This window comes from Marmota flaviventris, chromosome 12, assembly GCF_047511675.1.
Source record: "Marmota flaviventris isolate mMarFla1 chromosome 12, mMarFla1.hap1, whole genome shotgun sequence".
Taxonomy (NCBI): domain Eukaryota; kingdom Metazoa; phylum Chordata; class Mammalia; order Rodentia; family Sciuridae; genus Marmota; species Marmota flaviventris.
Window position 1 is genome coordinate 38,001,733 of NC_092509.1, and position 18,880 is coordinate 38,020,612.

Consider the following 18,880-nt stretch of genomic DNA (forward strand, 5'->3'; position numbering starts at 1 on the left):
TTCAGTTACGCTAGTCATCCCAGAAGAGAAATTGAAAAAAGAAGTAGGGGTACAAAAAGTTAAGGAAGCTAAAGTTGATACTAAAACATATGTAGAATTACAACAAAAATTATTACATTTCTTAGAAAAATTGTTTCCATAGGAGAACAGCATTTTAAATTTTATTTAACATTATGTTCCACAACTTCTTTAAAAGGATTTGAGATGGTGGGAAGGGAAACTTGTTCTTTGAGTTTTATCTCAGCATATTTATAGGTAAAGGCTTAACCAAAAGCTATGACCAGAAGACAGTAGGAGCCTAGATTCTACATTTATGCCAACCAAGTAGTAAAATTTTACAGTGACTTGGGTATTTGGAAGAAAACTTTTATGAATCAGTCAAAGATAACACTGAAATTTTGTGCTATAGAATTGTAATAGTAATGCTCACTGTGATAAATTAGTTATGATAGATCATTTGTTTTATGGGGAAAAGGAATAATTCTGCCTTAAGATGTTCCCTATGAGTTAGAAAAATTAAAAATTTGTTTATGCAGAATTTCATTGATTATTCTTTGGTTAGGTATTGCTGAGTCATGATTTTACCAAAGTGATGAATTTCAAATGCATTACTATATGTAATTCTATAAATCTTTGCTGCAAAAATCTTAGTTTTGAGTGTTGAAAACTAGAATGTATTTGTTATAGTTCTTTTTTGGGAGGGAGGGGGGTTACCGGGGATTGAACTCAGGAGCATTCCGACTACTGAGTCACATCCCCAGCCCTATTTTGTATTTTATTTAGAGACAGGGTCTCACTGAGTTGTTTAGCACCTTGCTTTTGCTGAGGCTGGTTTTGAGTTGGAATCCTCCTGCTTCAGCCTCCCAAGCAGCTGGGATTACAGGTGTTATACTTCTTAATACCTATCTAATCATGTAAAGAAATTCATGAATTGATTTTTTTAGATTGCATTTTTATAGTAACTACCTGTATAATGTTACTCTTCAAATGTTCATATAAACCTTCACATGTATTTTCTCAATGCTTTTCTGTGTTTGAAGTATTATTGCCATTTTCACATGTACAATCAAGGCCTAGGGAGTTTGTAACTTATCTAGTCACACACCTGTGATACATAAGTAGATCAAAATCTCCTGACTTTTTATCATTTCTTCTCCCTGATCTAGTGTTTAATTTTTATTGTGATGATGATATAGCAGGTTGATAGCATGTGTTTTATCTTTTCAGGATATGGCTTTAGTTGCTCCTGAAGCTCCTTCAGAACAAGCCAGGAGAGTTTTTCAAACCTATGATCCAGAAGGTAAAAGATCTGATTATGAACTGTTTTATGTCTTTATGTATTTGAAGTATATTGAGATTTACCTGAGTTTTATTGAAAAGAAATATTGATTAAATTTATGAAAAGTTTTAAAGGAAAATGATGAAAAGAGAAACCAAAAAAATAACATATGTTACCAATATGTTAACTTTAATGTTAACTTTTCTTTCTTTCTTTCATTATACCTTTTCTCTAACTTAAGAAACATCTAAGTTTCCCTTAGAATTCATAATCTTTTAATCTTTTGATAATGTTTCATTCTACTTCTTTAGATAAGGAAGTGAATGGAATTTATATCCTCAAATTTTTCCTACTACTGAATCATGTTAAAGAATAAATAAATTCTATTAATAAAGTTTTAAAATATATTTTGAGCTAATCATCAAACTTAAGATGGATTGAAAAATAGTAACAATTTCATATGGAAATAAAATCGACATAAAAAGTATAGTATAAGATTCAAAGAAATGTTGTGATTAATTGAACTGAAATTAGAGAGCTGTCATGAAGACTTTGGAGGGAAAGAGCACTTTTGGCAAATGGAGGCTAACAGAAAAGAAAGTGATGGGTCTGAGATAGTAACTATTGTGTGGCCGGAGTAGAAAGAAAAGCTGTAAGAAAAATAATTAGGTAGAGTTTACTATTGCAAAGTGTTCCTAGAGGCCCAAGGTTAGTGTAATAACTGAGAAAATTAATTATATTAAGTGTTGAATTTATATTTTAAAGAAATATATTTCAGGGCTGAAGATATGGCTCATTTGGTAAGTGCTTGCCTTGCATGCACAAGGCCCTGGGTTCAATTCCCAGCACCATAAAAAAAAAAAAAAAAAAAAAGAAATATATATCAGAGAAGTTGAGCATTTTCCTGGAGTATACCCTCTTGTAGATTTAAATACTTTGTTTCCTATCATCTGTAACCTCCTTTTAGATACCTTACATCTCAATGGAAAGTGTCACTTCACAGTCATGCACATACACATATATGCCTTTGTTTCAGGACTTCTGTGGGGGCATGTTTCTATCCATACTGATGTTAATTACAGTATAAGAGAATTCCTTGTAGCATGGAATACATTATAGCCTGAGGTATGCAGGATGGCATGACAGATTAAGTGGGCATCTTCCCAGAGTTTCTAGTCAGGTCTTTATGGTACAGAATTTTTTAAGTGATTTTACAAAATATGAATCATATTCTTACACCAGGTAACTATCCAGCACATTCTAAAACCAAACATATGACTTCGTAGTCTGCTGTGTTGGATACTGCTATGTTTGTTTCACAAGTGAAAATTTTTGAATCAGAATTGAACCTATGGGTGAATGAGCTTCTTAAAAAAATGATCATGCAGTGAGAAAATTAGAGGATCTTGAAGATAAGAACCATTAATGAAAAAGGGCACAAGAAATACCTTCACAGCAAGGGGTGTTCACAAACAGAGGAGACTGAACATTCAAAAAAGCTCATTAGAAGGCTAAGTGAAAGAAACTCAATAATGCATACACTAATACTAAGGTTTTTAAAGTAGGAGACCTTGTCATAAGCAATAGATTTTTGTGTTTACTTTTTGCAATTTTTAAAATCATAGATGAGGTACTTGAACTATTCATTTTTTTGCACTTTTACCAAAAAAAAATCAAAATGTATTTTATTGCCAATAATCACAATTTATAATCAGTGGCAATTTTTTTTCAAATTGAATCATGAGAGATGCAATATGAAAATAAAGTTGCTCTTCCTACTAAAGACAATTGTTGATTAAATAAAATTTCTTTCATCTACAAAGTTTCGTTTGTGTCAGCTTAACAGGACTATAAACAATGATTAAAAAGCAAGGAAAACTTTTTCAGGTACCTCAGAATAGAGATCATCTTTATGATAAATCATGTATATAAAGATAAACTTTTCTTAAAAACTGAAATTTTTCACTTTCAGTGTTTACAAACAGTCATTTACAAACTAATCTGCTCTTCTACTAATTTTGATGTTTTTTCCTCCTAAACATAGTATACCTTGCTTTCACGATATAAGCAAATCAAGCCTGCTCAGAACATTAAGCATACTGTCTTACAAGCTTCTAAGTAGTTTTCAATTTCCATTTAGCAGAGACTGGTTTGGGGACAATTGTCCTTTGTCACTCTCCTTAGATACTTGAAGAATAATTGATCTAGAGAGGAGCTAATGAAAAGGAACTGGAGTTCTGGTACCCATGAGTATTTTTGTATCTTTATCTCACTCGCCATACCACTTTGTCTCCCACTGTTGGATGCTACTCAGGTATCTGACAATTGAGTTAACCTGTAAGAACACTGTTCACACACTGTGCCATAGGCATATTGGGAGTTAAATTAATGGACTAGTGCAGGCATCTTGCATATTTTAAGCAAGTGATTCTGGGACATTAATCTGGCTTATAAGTGGGGACCTGTCTAAAAATAACAGTGACTGGCATTTACATGGAGCATTACAGTTCATATTACATTTTTGCATCCATGATCCCATCAAACTTTGCCATAAACTCAGGAGATAGGCAGGGATTCTATCCTCATCGTTGTTCTTCAAAAATAAACAACTTTGTGACACTTCTCCAGAACTACATACCAGGGAGTAAGAACTAAGACTGCAGTCTAAGTGTTCTACAAGATCAAATACTTTCTCCCCCTCACTATTCCCAATGTCTTTTTTTAAAGGCTAAAATCTTCAAGTAGTACTTTTTAACTCAAGTTTTCTTTGAACTGTTGTTATTAATTTAGTGGAATAAGGATTCTACTTGAGTAACTTCCATTTCTTAGAAGCTAACTTAGAAGATCAAAATCATATTTTTGTACTGTTAATTTTGGTAGCATTCCAAATGAGAAATTTTTATTTTAGCAGGACCTTGATATCTCACATCTAATTACTTGGCTCAGTTTATTGATCAATCCCAAGTCAAGGAACGAAAATAAACACTAGTATATGTGCTCAGGGTATCAAAAGTAAAGTGAATCGTCATCAGGCCAATGCAGAGCATCATGCGTGCATTTTTAAGAATGTTCACATTGCATTTATTTATTGCACCTTTTGTGGGGGGTTGTATGTGGCTTTGTACTCAAATGTCTGTTTTATAGGAGTTTTTATAAAATAAAAAAATAGTGATGGAGGTAGATTGATCAATGTGATCAGATATTGGACAGAGGAACTTTGTAGTGCCTCCTAAAGAACCTTGTAATATCAAGTAGATCTACATGATAGCTTATAAACTTATCCAAATAATTTTTCCTGTCTCCTGAAAAAAAAAATAATTTTGCATTTGGAGATTGTAGATTTTAACTGTGGCTTAACTAAGCAACATAATTTTTCTCTACCTTTCAAATTCATCAAAGCTATGCCCACAAAACTTGCAAGTTTTCACAGGTGCCCTCAAACAAATAATTTATTCTCTCTGCTTCAAATTATCAGTAACTTGACAAATTAGAATTATTCTAAACTCTTGCCTTAAAAATTGTACTTTTTTTCCTATATGATTTGTAGCTTTCAAGTTGAGACTAATCTGTCTTCAGATGGGGAAACAAGTGCTTAATGATGTTAAAGAACAGAAAAAGACCTTTGTGCTGTTATAACTTCATTTCCTTTTTGATAGACAGTGCACACTGTCTGAATGAGCAACCACACACTTTATTCTGTAGTATGATTATAGGAGCAAGGCTTTTGGACATCTTGTCTCCTTGGCAAGATTTTTAAAAAATCAACTAAAGCCTGAAAAAAGACATTGTGTGGGATGCTTATTTAAAGCTGAGACAGTCTTTAGGAATGAGTAAATGATTAAGAGAACTTGAGCACTGTACATTTAAGGCAATAAACAGTTTGCTTGTTTAAAACTACCATCATTTCTAACTACCCTACAAGGTTTTTTCTGTGTCATGTACTATTACATCATCAGAGTTTGAGCCATTTGGCAATGCTATTTCCTCATCAAGCCAAAAAAACATTTTTTTTCCATAGAATAGCCATCATCAACATTTGATTCTACTCTACATTTCAACTTTAATTTTTTTTTCCATTAAATCTATAGCTCTTATTTCAGTCATCAAGCCTCTTATAGGATATCTCTTCCTAAGTTGTCTATTACCTAGTAGTCACTACATCCTTTCAAAATGTTCTATAACATTGTAACAAAGGGAATTATTTTCTTAATGGGAAATACTTTGTTTATTGAAAGATACACCTAATAAGTTGTTATAATTTTAAGTAGAAAAAAACGTTTACCCATTTTACAGATTTGTAAGACTGCTTAAAGAAGAAGTAATTTGACTTTAAGGTTTCATTGGAGTTTTCAGGTAGAAATTATGTGGTTAACTTTTTTATTTGAAATCTCCTCCCAAAAAATCTTTTGTCCGTGTGCCTTATAAATCTAAAATAAAAGAATCTGGAAATAATAGGCATTGTTATAAAAAAAAAAAAAGTAAACTTAATATGCTATTCCTTAATTTTTTGTATTCCTTTTATGTGATTTTCCCCCCATGAAATCTGATTAACAGTACTAGTATTTCTTGAGGTAAACTGTTATTTGAAGTTTTTTCTGATACTTGTTTTTTTCAGATAATGGATTCATAGCTGATTCACTTCTAGAAGACGTAATGAAAGCATTGGACCTTGTTTCAGATCCTGAATAGTAAGCTAAATAGGGAGTGTCATTTTGTAAACTCAAAAAGATTCCATTATATTTTAAACATTATATTTATCTTTTTAAAAAAATTTAAGCCTGCATTATAAAAACTAGCAATTTATATAAAATAAAGATTTAGAAAGAAATCAAACTAATCCATTATGATAGTAGAGACTTAACATATTTAAAATGAGCTTCCTTTCCCACCATGTACTGCTGCTTTTTCTGAAGTGCTGAAAATGTCTTTAAGTTTTAAGTACAGGTATTCCATTTAAAGATTTTATTTCTTTTGTGGTTTCTGTGAAATAATAAAAGAACCAGCAGGCCTCTAATTTTCAATCTTAAATAAAGATGACTAAATACATTGCACTTTTCTAAATGATTAACTGATCTTAACCCTTTGTGAATGACTTCAGTATATTTTAGGGTACAGAATTTTAGTATTACCTTTGTCTTATCTTGTTATTCCTCTAAAATTAACAATCTATAAAACATAACTTTCTTTATAGATGTAAGATCTTTAACAAGAAATATTTTCTCATTGGTAATAAAGTGGTTATGTGTATTAGATCTCTCCCAATTTTTCCCTTTTTTTCTGCACAATTTTTTCTTCACGTTTTTTCTGACAGTGAATAAACTTTCGCTTACAGAACAGTAAAAACAAAAGCAACATGAAACATTAGTATACACAGTTTTTAGAATTTGGTCCTATTTTTAAATAAGTTCAGGTCTGCTTTTTTGGAAATGTGGAATACTTATAAACTAATCACATCTGAATTAATGTTTCAGTCATCTTAAAACTTTGTTTTACCCATTCTCAATAATTAGACAAAATTATTTCAGCTTAGAAGAAATTCAGAGTTGAACTGGTCTGATAAATGATAAAAGAGTAATTACTGTTTTTCTTCCAGACTGATTTCCACAGAGACCATCTTGTTTGCCCTGCTCTAATTTACAAAAGAGAACTGAACTCAATTTTGGTTACTGATAGTTCTTAAGATGGGAAGATGAAGGAGAAAGGGTCTTTTTTGTTATTTTCAAATTCTTGCATGGATACATGCATATGTAATTGCCCTTTTTTCATCAGAATACATAGTATGCCTTGAATTATAGTTAGTATAGATGATTCAATCAGCTTGTTTTCTTAGAAGTAGCTGAAAGACTAGACTAAGTTCATTCTGTAGTTTGGCCTATTCACATAAAATGTGATAGCCCATAATCTAGAATACATTAAAAAGTTAAATATTGTAAATATAAACAAATGTGCCCATTGTTTCATGCCATAACCTGGCCTTGCTCAGTCCTGCTAAAATATCATGTCCTTTGTGTAGTGTCCTAGAAGAGATACATGGCTGTAGGATGCAAATAGCCCACTCACCATACCACACATAAGATACAGCCTGCCCTGGAGTTTACAGGAGACATGGCTACTGCAGTGCACATATGGCTTTCTTAAACCTTAAAGCAAAACTTACCCTTACAAGGATAGCTTAAACTCTCTTTAAGAAATAAACTCCTAGTCATTGACCCAGACAAAATACCCACACTCCCAGTCAGGAAGTCCTCAAACCCCCTGACTATATCTGGCCTATGTCATGGGCTGCATCTGCTGCCCATCTCTTGAGAGTTTGAGCCACAGAAGATGTCCAGATTCATTTTGACTTGAATTGAACCTTAGAGGAGAAGTGCCCAGTGAAACCCCAAACACAGTGTTTTACTTGTTATATAATGAGCTAAATTTAACTTGGAATTATAGTTTGAGATAGCTGAGAGAATAAAACTTTTCTGAAAAGACCATTTTTGTTTCTTAAAACCCTCCAGATTTCAGTCCATTTTAACATATCGTCTTTCTAGTCATACATAACACTTTTTACTAACCTTGACTTCACCTAAATGGCAAAGGTTATATAGAGTTCTATTTTCTTTAGACTACTGCTAGACCAATAAAGTACTTACCACTTACTCTAATTCACTGTACTTCAGCTCTTTGGTGATTGTCTTTCCTCTTTAACCTTCAAGTAAGCATTTTAAGACTGTCTCACTTAGATCTTAAAAATAACCTTTTTAAAAAACATTTTTGATTATCTGATGTACCACTGCCTTTTGACATGTTTTTCTTCTTAGGCTGAACATGAACTTTTTTTTTTTTTTTTTTAAGTTAAATGCTTCATTTCGTTGTTAAATTCAGGCTTACCTGTGAAGCAAGAAAATTTGCCTTTGGGAGGTAACAAGACTGAGTTTTTAAGCCTTGGTTTTTAAACTACCTAATAAGGAACAAAAATATTCCAAAGTCATCATCATAATTTAAATTTTAAATAGTAACAGATTACTCTGGTTTAAAAATAACCAAGTTTTGGCAAATTAAATGTCATTCCTGTGTATTTGTCATTAAGATTCTAAAAAGAACAGCTTTTAGAATTTTTGGCAGTCAAATGCGTTATAGTACCAGTAATTTAATCATAAAAGAAAAAAAATAAGACCTTCCCCCTTTGGTATTCACTGTTTTCCTTTTTTCTCCTATAGTATAAATCTCATGAAGAATAAATTAGATCCAGAAGGATTAGGAATCATATTGTTGGGTCCATTTCTTCAAGAATTTTTTCCTGATCAGGTAACATGGTTGAAGAAATACATTTATTGTTTTGTTCTGTTGGCGGGGCATCATCTGTCATGGTTTGGGTATTTTTTCCTACTTCTTTAAAATGTCCTAAGGTGTATATGAGAGACTAAGAATACTCTGTTATGTAAAGAACTTCTCCATGCAGAGAGGTCAGAGCCCTGTGTACTAATACATTAATGCAGAGCTTGGCAGTGCAGTTCTGGTGTGCCTGGGGTATACACACGTGCCAGTAGTGATGGCTGCTTGGAGCAGGGAAGGTGGCAAAGGATACTGCAGACACTAATATTTATACATAACCATATTGTTTTTTTCTACAAGGATAAAATTCAGAAGTATATGGAATAAAAAAAGATCCTCCATTCCCTCTCATCCCCATGTTCATTCTCATGTGTAACTATTGTTAATAGATTAGTATTTATCTTCTAAGAATTTTTTAAATATGGAGAAATGAGGGTAAAGGTGCCTATAGGTAATAGGAGCCACTACTAGTTAACCTAAATTCCAGGAGAATCTCAGTTGTATCAAAGAAAAGGTGGTGTTTTGTTTCAGTGGAGCTGTGCTTTTTCATACTGGGACATGTCTTCTGTAGGATGTTGATAGTAGCTCAGTTATTTAGAATATATGCCTGTTACAAAACCCTTGAGTTTTGTCTGGGTCACTGGCAAGCTAATTCTATATCCTATGTTGTCTTCTTATCTAAGAATTTTACTACTGAACTGAACTACTTAGATAGTTACATGGTGGTCATTTTATCAGACAACATGTTGTAAATTGAAATTCATTGTTTCAGTTGAAATTCCAATTTCTTTTCTACCTCTATCATAAAAGAAATGTATTAGTACCAGTAATTTAATCATAAAAGAAAAAAATAAGACCTTTTCTACAGGTAGAAAAACTATAAAAATGAAAAAATGGTTGAAGGAAATTTGTAAGATATAATTATTAAATTTTAAGATAGTTGTTATTTTCATAGTGTTTTTTATGAATTAAAAGTTAAGCTTTCAAATGATATTTTTTGGAATGAAACCCATAACCCAGTATTGTAGACTAAGTTGGAAGCATATCAGTGCATTATATAATTGTTGTCTATGCAAGAGTGATACCAATGTTCTTCCATGTTGATTGAAAGGAAAAACTTATTAAAAAGAGTAAAAGTAGGGAAATATTTTAGTTAAGTATTTTTGTGTTATAAAATATCACATGCACATAGCTAAGCATAAGTGAAGAAGAACTTATAGTGAAAATTTATACTTCCTTCTTCCCAATCTCTTCCCCAGAAGCACCTGTTGCAGCTTTTTGGTTTTCTGGGAATTACTCCATTTAAGTTCTTTGCTTTGTCAAATGATTCCCCAATGAAAGGATCAGCATTTAAGAAACTTTGATTTTATGTTCATTGCTAATTACAGATTGCTTGATAAAACGATATAAAGTTTTAATAGTACTTTATTTATATAGGGCTCCAGTGGTCCAGAATCTTTTACTGTCTACCACTACAATGGATTGAAGCAATCAAATTATAATGAAAAGGTAAGATAATTCACATAGCAATTTGTCTTCAACTGGGTTGATGAAATAAGTACATATGTATATAGCAACGTCAGATTCCCATAAAGTGGTTACCTAAGGTTATTCCAGGAGTCTCTTTACTATCAAAACATATTTTAGAATTGGTCATATCGATTTGTTCAACATGATACGGTACATTGAAGATCTACATTGGAGCAATAGTTTCACTGTGACAAAATAACTGCATCTACATGCATAGTTTTACCCTTGGCTTTGTACATATTTCTAAATTGGCATTATGGTTAGTATAGTGAATGACGTTACAGATGCATTTAAATGCAGAAGGAGGTGACAATAGAATTTAAGAAAAATATTTTAAAGGGTTAAAATAACCACAATGTCTAGCATTTATTGAGCATTTATCAGGTATTATATGAAGTATTCTGTTTATACCCATTTTATAGAAGAGGGAATTGAAGCACAGGTAAGCAACCTTGTCGGAGGACAAACAGCCAGAAAGTGGCAGAGCTGGGATTGAAACTTAAGGAGTCTAGCCCAGAACATGCCCTCTTCCCCATTATGTTTTCTGTTTTTCTTTGTAACTCAAAGGCATGAAGGTGACTCATGTGTTCTAAGCAAAAGTTTTGTCTCACCACTTCATTGTTTTGATGAAATACCACTTTGTGTACACATGTAATGTCTATTATGTTTGTATTTATTCAAGAAACAGTTGTGGTAAATAAAGCTAATATTAGAAAGAATAATCCCTAACATGCCTTTTTAATTTGATCTATGCATGCTGGTTTTATAACTATTTAAATTGGAAATGGCAACAGAAAATAGATTATAATGTGAATACATAATTTTGGTTAAATCTAAAATACTAAAATTTACTTTTATTTTCATAATATAAAAGTAAAGTTCCATTAGGTCCAAAATATAAATTGTCAATAAGAAAACTTGGATGTCATTTCTTAATGTGTGTTAATGAGTGCTTCATCTGGACTTTGAAGTTTTGCATAGCTTTGAAATAGAGGTGCTTTATAGTCACTAGTTATTCACCTACCCAGTTCCTGCAAGGTAGTCAAATATTATCCATATTTTACAGATAAGACAGGGAGATTAAGTGACTCACCCAGGGTCACACAGCAAGTCATTGACAGAGCAGGGATTGGAACTGAGTTCCTGATTCCCAATCCTGTCCTTGGTCTGCTTGGCCACGCTACCTGTGTATAGTAAGTTTTCAAATTATGCTTGTGCGAAGTATCTGGCATACTAACAAAGATCAGAAATCAAAACAGAGGGGATATTAACATGACAGTAGTATATAGCAACTATAAAGCAAAGCATGAATGTCATTAAGTTACAGAACTATAATATTATGCAGTTACTTGGGAGCTAGTGAGGTGCTATTAAAAACACCTGGAGGAAACAGGGAAGGGGACTACTATGCCTGATCCTCCAAGCAACAAAAACTAGTTGAGGTCTCCAGAAGTGGGCCACAGTACTGTGTCCAGGCCCTTCTTCTCCGTGTTATGAGCAAGTGAAGTTCTTTGTGAAAATAAGTCTTACTTGTCAAGTATTATAACTTGAGAGTTATATTCCTTGTAGAGAACTCCTCAGGAAAAGACTCTTTTGCTTTGGGGAATTGAAAAGTGAGAGTTGTAGTTTTAATAGTAAGTTTATTTCATCAACACTAGAAACAAACTTATATATTAACCAAAATAAAGTATTTAAAAGAATTTCTCATACTAGAAAATGTCTTTAGAACTTTCTAAAAAAATTAGATATATGAAACCAAATTTATCTGGCCTAGCAATACTTTAGATGTAGAAATAATGTGTCTTTTAGGGAACTATCATTTAAGGCTGATATTTGACTCCTTAGTCAAATAAGTTGTGGCTTTTATATTGAAAGAACATTACTATAATCGTGTGTATCCACCAATGAATATGTAAGAGTCATTGTATATACTTTAGAAGAAGGCAATTTATATATTCTTATTAAATTATATAGTTAGAATTTCTGTTGGTACAGAAAATAAATTAATGACCATTTCTTTCATGTACACAGAGAACCCTTTGTAAAGAGTTAGGGTTTTCACTGGTGCAATATGGCATAAAACATTTTATGTATTTTATTTGAAATGGAAGAAATAAGAATAAAAATTTTCTAGTATTTAGTGACCATTTTTATGTGCAGTGACAATGATCACATAAAACATAAGTGCTGGCTAGTTTGATCTATCAGCCTCTTCCTACTATTTGATTGTACTACATGAAAAATCATGGAGAAAAAAATTTAAAAAGATGTCAGAACAAAGTACATTCATAAGCTGAATTTTGGCAATACTTAATAACAAATTTAATTTCCAAACATGCAAATTGTCTTCAGCTCTGGAAATTCAATCTTTAAATTGAAAGGAGCAAATGGAATCCTCCTTAGAATGGATAGCTATATTTCTGTTATGGCTTTCCATTTCATGAGATTGGCATGAGTGTCTGAGTGCCTCAATATTACAATAATAGAAGTGATGTAAATGAGTATAATAATTGAAATTTTCTTTAAATAATTATTTGAAGGATGATTTTCTTCTTATTAAAAACAGTCTATATGTGTCTTGTGATTCACATATACTTTTATTCTAAACATCATCAGGTCAGCTAGCAATTAAAATCTATATCACTATTTCTTTGCAAATTTATTTTCACATTAATTAAGCAAATATTCTTACTCATAATTTCTATCAAAATAGATGAGAAGTTCCACATAAAACCCTATATAATAACTTGCTAGCCTATAAAAACGTTCTCACAGAAGAATTTACTAAGAATATTGATTGAGCTTGGTGGTTTTCTTTTTTCAATAGGTAATGTATGTAGAAGGAACTGCAGTCATTATGGGTTTTGAAGATCCCATGCTACAAACAGATGACACGCCTATTAAACGCTGTCTCCAGACCAAATGGCCATACATTGAGTTACTCTGGACCACAGATCGCTCTCCTTCACTAAACTGATTTGCCTAAGTATTTGTAAGGAAGATTGTAATAACAGATGTTGAGAGAGGGATTTATGACTGGCAATTGGCTAAACACTGGTATCATTGATTAACTGTAAATAACAATTAAAAACACATTTTTGTGTTTAAGATGTTTTATTATTTGTTTTAAAGGTTTACCTTAAAGCTTATCCTATTTTAACCCTTTGTGTTGAAATTTACTAGCAAAATTAAGCTTTAATCAAAGTTCATCACTTTTGCAATCAGATAAGTATCAAAATCACTATGTATAAACTTTTGGGTTTATTTCATTCAGGCACATTTTATTGTTTGATTGATTCTGGCTTATAATAAATATATCAGCTTTCACACTGAAATGCAGAAGTTAATTTTTTCTTTTCAAAAATCTTTTCCATGAGAAATTCTGATAAATAACAATTTATCAGTCCAGATCCTTTGATAATTGGCTTAACTCTGGCATGTTTAAAAATGTAGAAACTATCTGAAAACTTCCCACTTATTCACAGGTGTCTAGGGGATGTATTTTTTAAACTGATAGAAAAGAGAATGTTTGATAGTCTTAACACTGTTAACTTTCACTGTGTTCCCAAATGCTTTTCCAAATTTGTTCCAACAGCCCTGTAAGCCAGCTTTCTTGTATATTTATAAATGTGATAAATGCATGAGAACATCTGTTACTACATTAGTATATTCCATTATTTATTATGATCCTAGTTGATAGCCTAAATAAAAACTTTTTTCTTTAACTCTATCCTTGCATTCTTACATTAGTGACAAATAAACAAATACTTTTAAATGTTACTGGCTAGACAACCTGAAAAACACAACATCCAAAACTTTTTTAATGATCCAAACTTTACCTAAGAGCTCCGCTAACTCTCACAGCTAGAAGCACAGAGCCTGGGTGGCAGCCATCTAAACCAGTGAGCAAAGATGCAGAAGCCTCATCCTGTTTACTTGAGACAGACTTGCTTTATTCTAATAGTTTGCTCCACAGAAGTTTGAAACCTGAACAGCCAGAGCTGGTTCTGCCTTCACTTGTGAAGCAGTCAACCATTTAGTATTTTCTTATATATTTTGGAGCTGAACTTTACCTTCAACAGCATACTTCCTGTGTGAATCTGGGGTTTTATTTTGTTTTTGTACAAATAGTTACAATATAGTAAGTAAATTTTAGCACAAAAAAAAAAGCGGCATGAGATTTCTATGTATAAGTTGGTGACATTTTGTTTCAGAATTATGACACAATACTCGCTACTAGAATTCCAGCTAAAAATATTTGTAAAGTATTTTTGGCTGAATCTTGGCTGCCTCAGATGTAATATATGCACATGCGCGCGCACACACGCGTGTGCACTTCACACACACATTGTTTGAATTAATTTCTCTAACTCCAGCTTTAAATTCCGTAAGGATTATGAAAACATAGATTCTCTCATAATCATCTACCCTACAAAGTAGTAGGATGCTCTCACTGTACTATGCAACAAATCATTCCAAAACTTCATGGCATAAGACAATCTTTGTATTAGTTTCACGGATTTTGTCATTTAGAAGTTCAAATGGCACAGTGGGGGGATGGCTTGCCTGCTTCTCTGTCTGGAAGCTCAGCTGAAACACTCAGTGGCCAGGGGCTAGAATCATGTGGCAATGTCTTTACACATATGACAGGCATGACTGGGACCTTTGCTTGATATTATTGATAGATGTAGACACACTGTCAAACAACTACAGGTATTTTTTTTTTTTAACACATGAGGGCCACTTACCAAAATAGATTAAGCAAGTCTAGAAAATGCTGTGTAGAAATTAAGTAACACACTTCCGAACAGTCCAGAGGCCAAAGAAAAATTGCAATGGGAATTACAATATCCCTTTCCCTGAATGATAATGAAAATGACCTAATAAAATTAGTTAAAGCAATGCATACGCAAAAAAATAGTTTTAAAATGAATATATTAGAAAAGTAGAAAGTTTGCAAGTTGGAAATCTAAGCTTGTATCTCAACAATATACACGAAGAAAATAAAAGGGTATAAATAAGGTAAAAGAAGTATCCACAAGTAGAAGAATGAATTTGGAGCTGGGGTAGCTCAGTGGTAGAGTGCTCACCTAGCACATGTGAGGCCCTGGGTTCTATCCTCAGCATTACATAAAAATAAATAAAAGTAAAGATATTGTGTCCATCTACAACTTAAAAAAATGTTTTTAAATAATTTGGACCCCTACCTCACCTTATGCAAAAATTAGTTTCCAATGATTACATATTGAATTTTAAGAACTAAGACTCTAAAATGAATAGAAAATAGGAATGAATCTTTGACACATGTCGAAACGTAGGTGAACCTCAAAACGTGCTAAGTAAAAGGAGTCAGTCATAAAGGGCTACATTTATGATTCCATTTTTGTGAAATCTCCAGATTAGGCAAGACCGAGACTTAAATGCATTAGCAGGAGCTGGGATGGGGATGGAGTGGGATAACAGGATTGGGGAATGACTGCTAGTGTGTACAGAGTTTATTTGGGAGTAATGAAATAACCTAATATTAAACCATGGTGATGGTTGTAAACCAACTGAACTGTGAGGCTAAAAGAAAAACCAGTGAAATAGAAAACAGATCTATAGGGGGAAAGCGCTCAGCAAATCCAATAGTTCCCTGAAAAAATAAAAGTGTTAAACCTGAGAAGACAGATCAAGATAAAAAACAAAACAATTTGGAAAAGGGGGAACATAAATTCTCTGGATATTAATAAATTATGGAAGGAAATTATGAGCTGTATTATGCCAATGGATTTAAAAACTTAGATCAAATGGACTATTTATTTTTAAAACAACATAGCAGAATTGACACATGAATAAAATCCCATATTCATTAAATTTAGTAAGAATCTTCCCACAAAATTCTTGGCCTAGATGGCTTCACTGGCAAATGCTTCCCAACACTTAAGGAAAAAGTATCAATTTTTAAAAAAAAATTCTCCCAAGAAATAGAAAAAAATACAACACCATTCAATTTATGACTCCAGAATGACCTTGATTCAATACTAAAACCCAATGAACAAGAAGGAAATATTATAGATAAATATTTCCCAGGATCATGGGGGAAAAAATCCTGTACATATTTGAAACACATGAATAAATTAAAACGTGTGGTTTTCACATTAACAGAATAAAGGAGAAAAATTATTTCAATAGAGCATAGAAAGCATTTGATTAAAAACTAAAATAATAAGCTCAGAGGGGAATTTCTTATATAAAGAACATTTACAAAAAAATTATTCTTAATGGTGAAATAGTAAACACTTTCTCCCCAAGTTCAAGAGACACTATGATCTTTCACCTCTTCTGTATAGTATTGTCCCATACAGGTCCTAGCCATTGTAATAAAGCAATAAAATAAGTAAAAAGCAATTAAAAAGATAAAATGTGGTTCATAGATAATACACAAAATACTCTGTAGAAACATTTAGAATTCTTAAGTTAACTTAGCCAGTTGCTGGATACAAGATAAAAGCGCATTTTTATAGACATAACATAGGCAATTAGAAAATTTTGCTTGGAAAATCATTTCCAATAGCATCAAAAAATACCACATACCTAAGAAGAAATCCAGTCAAAGAGATGCATATTTCTATGCTGAAAACTAGTAAACATTGCTAAGAGATGAAGCAATAAAGAAATGGAGAGACAGACCATGCTCATAAATTCAAAGACAATTAGCCAAATCTTCCCAGATTAAGATTAAATTCAGTGAAATTCTAATCAAAATCTCTCACAAGTTTTTTTTTTAATTTATAGAATTTTATAAACTGATTACTTTATATGGCAAACAAGGGAGATTGAAAGTAGCCAACATAATCTGAAAGTAGAAAAACTAATTTAGAGGATTTAATTATCAAATTTCAAAATGCTTTATAAAACTACAATAATTAGATGTGGTAGTGAAACAAATCACTGGAACAAAATTCAGGTTAAGTATTCCTTATATGAAATTCTTAGAATAAGAAGTGTTTCAGATTTGGGATTTTTTCAGATATTTTAATATTTCTATATACATAATGATATATTTTGGGAATGGAACCCTAGCCTAAATAAAATTCATTGCATTTCATATATACCTTATAGCTAAAGGTAATTTTAAATAATATTTTTAATAATTTTGTGGTGTGGAATTTGGTGCTCAAAAAGTTTAAGACTTTTGAGCATTTTGGATCTCTTTCAAAACAGACTCAATACAGCTGGATTCTCTTTAAAAAAAAATGGTTCTACAGCTAAGTAGAAAATGTTCTAGTTAATAAGTAGTGTTTATTGGTTAGTGTTTATTTGAAAATTATACTTAATCCCTACCTCAGTTCATACACAAAAATTAATTTGAAATGGAAAATGGACCTACAGTGAATTTATAAAACTAAACTTCTAGGGATGAACACAGGGTAATATTTTTTATGATTTTGCAGGAGTCAAAGATATCTTTAAAAGAAAACATATAAGATTCATTTAGATTGATAAATTGGACCTTGTTTGGGGGCTTCTGTTCATCGGGCATTAAGAAAGGCAAAGGTAATACAAACATCAGAAAAAGATACCTGCATTACATACATATGACACAAAGGACTGTATCCAGGACTTACAAAGAACTGCTATCAATCAAAAAGAGAAAGATAGCCATATTTCAAAGTGGGCCAGAGACCTGAATTTGACCTCTGAACTCGCATGAACAGTCGTGCCAAACATCAAGAACAGTCAATGTCACCCACACCTTCAAAGATCCAGAGACTTGGCACACAGCACAATAAAGACAAGGACTAGTCTCCCCCCCACCTACCCCCAGACTAACTGCCCCAGTATGTATTGAGCAATGTACCAACGTACCAATGTATCAATGTACCCAGTCCCTTTTATATATAATCTGGGTTGAAAATAATATTCATCTTCATTCACAGGAAGTTTTTGAACACTGTTATATGCATTAAGCAAGCTATTCAGCATAAAGCATCCTAGCACATATACGATGATCAGCAAATGTTTATTCTCTCTGCTGTCCTCTTCCTGGCACTTAAGTATACCCTAGACTGAATCTAATTAAGATAATATTTTATAATTATAATTTATAGTAAGTACCTATTTAATTAAGAAAAATACACAAATGGCCCACTGCCATATAATATAGAATTTACCATATCAGGTTATGTGTCTTACAACAATTTTCTAAGCATAAGAGTTTCTTCCATGAAGGTATTTTGATGTAAGACTGACAGTGAAAATATTTTTTTCACTGTGTTCTGAATCAGAGTTAATACTAAACATCTCTACTGGAGAACACTAACTCATTCTATCAACACAGTGGTTACATTATGCAATAATATTTTCTTCCCTGTCAATTACCCTTCTTTCCTTGTTCACACTAACTGATGTTGCATATTAAATCAATTCACTAATTCTAAACAAGTATTCTAAGTGAAAAAGCAAATGTGAGCAATTTCCTGCTGTCTTGGGGAATTAAATTAAAACATTTTGTCTATAAATACATATATAATCTTGTTAAAATTTTAATGGGGGAAATATGTCAAGTCAAAAATCATGCTAATCTGAGAAAATAAAACAAAATTATCTTTCATTTTATTTACTACATTTCCTATATTGTCTTATTTACTTACTGTCACATTTTACTCATTTTTACAGTTCCAAGAAAGTCAAATACATTATTTCCTCACCTGGCAGAGTCCCCAAATTCTGACTGGATTACACAGCATTTCTTAGTCAGGATTAGGA

General features: G+C 32.2%; 1 protein-coding gene across 5 annotated transcripts in view; it reads left to right on the plus strand.

The window, feature by feature from the left end:
- Window positions 1-13,854, plus strand: part of Mindy3 (MINDY lysine 48 deubiquitinase 3) — a 78,547-nt gene extending 64,693 nt beyond the window's left edge. For 4 of the 5 annotated variants that reach the window (XM_027928626.2, XM_071599867.1, XM_071599868.1 and 1 more), the window contains 5 exons: window positions 1,228-1,300; window positions 5,895-5,967; window positions 8,485-8,572; window positions 10,037-10,108; window positions 12,957-13,854. In XM_027928626.2, coding sequence (XP_027784427.1) covers window positions 1,228-1,300; window positions 5,895-5,967; window positions 8,485-8,572; window positions 10,037-10,108; window positions 12,957-13,106 — 456 coding nt within the window. In that variant the 3' untranslated portion in view covers window positions 13,107-13,854. Of the gene's footprint in view, window positions 1-1,227; window positions 1,301-5,894; window positions 5,968-8,484; window positions 8,573-10,036; window positions 10,109-11,195; window positions 11,321-12,956 lie in introns of those variants that run through there. The other variant, XM_071599865.1, reaches the window with a different exon arrangement.
- Window positions 13,855-18,880: the final 5,026 nt, after the last annotated feature.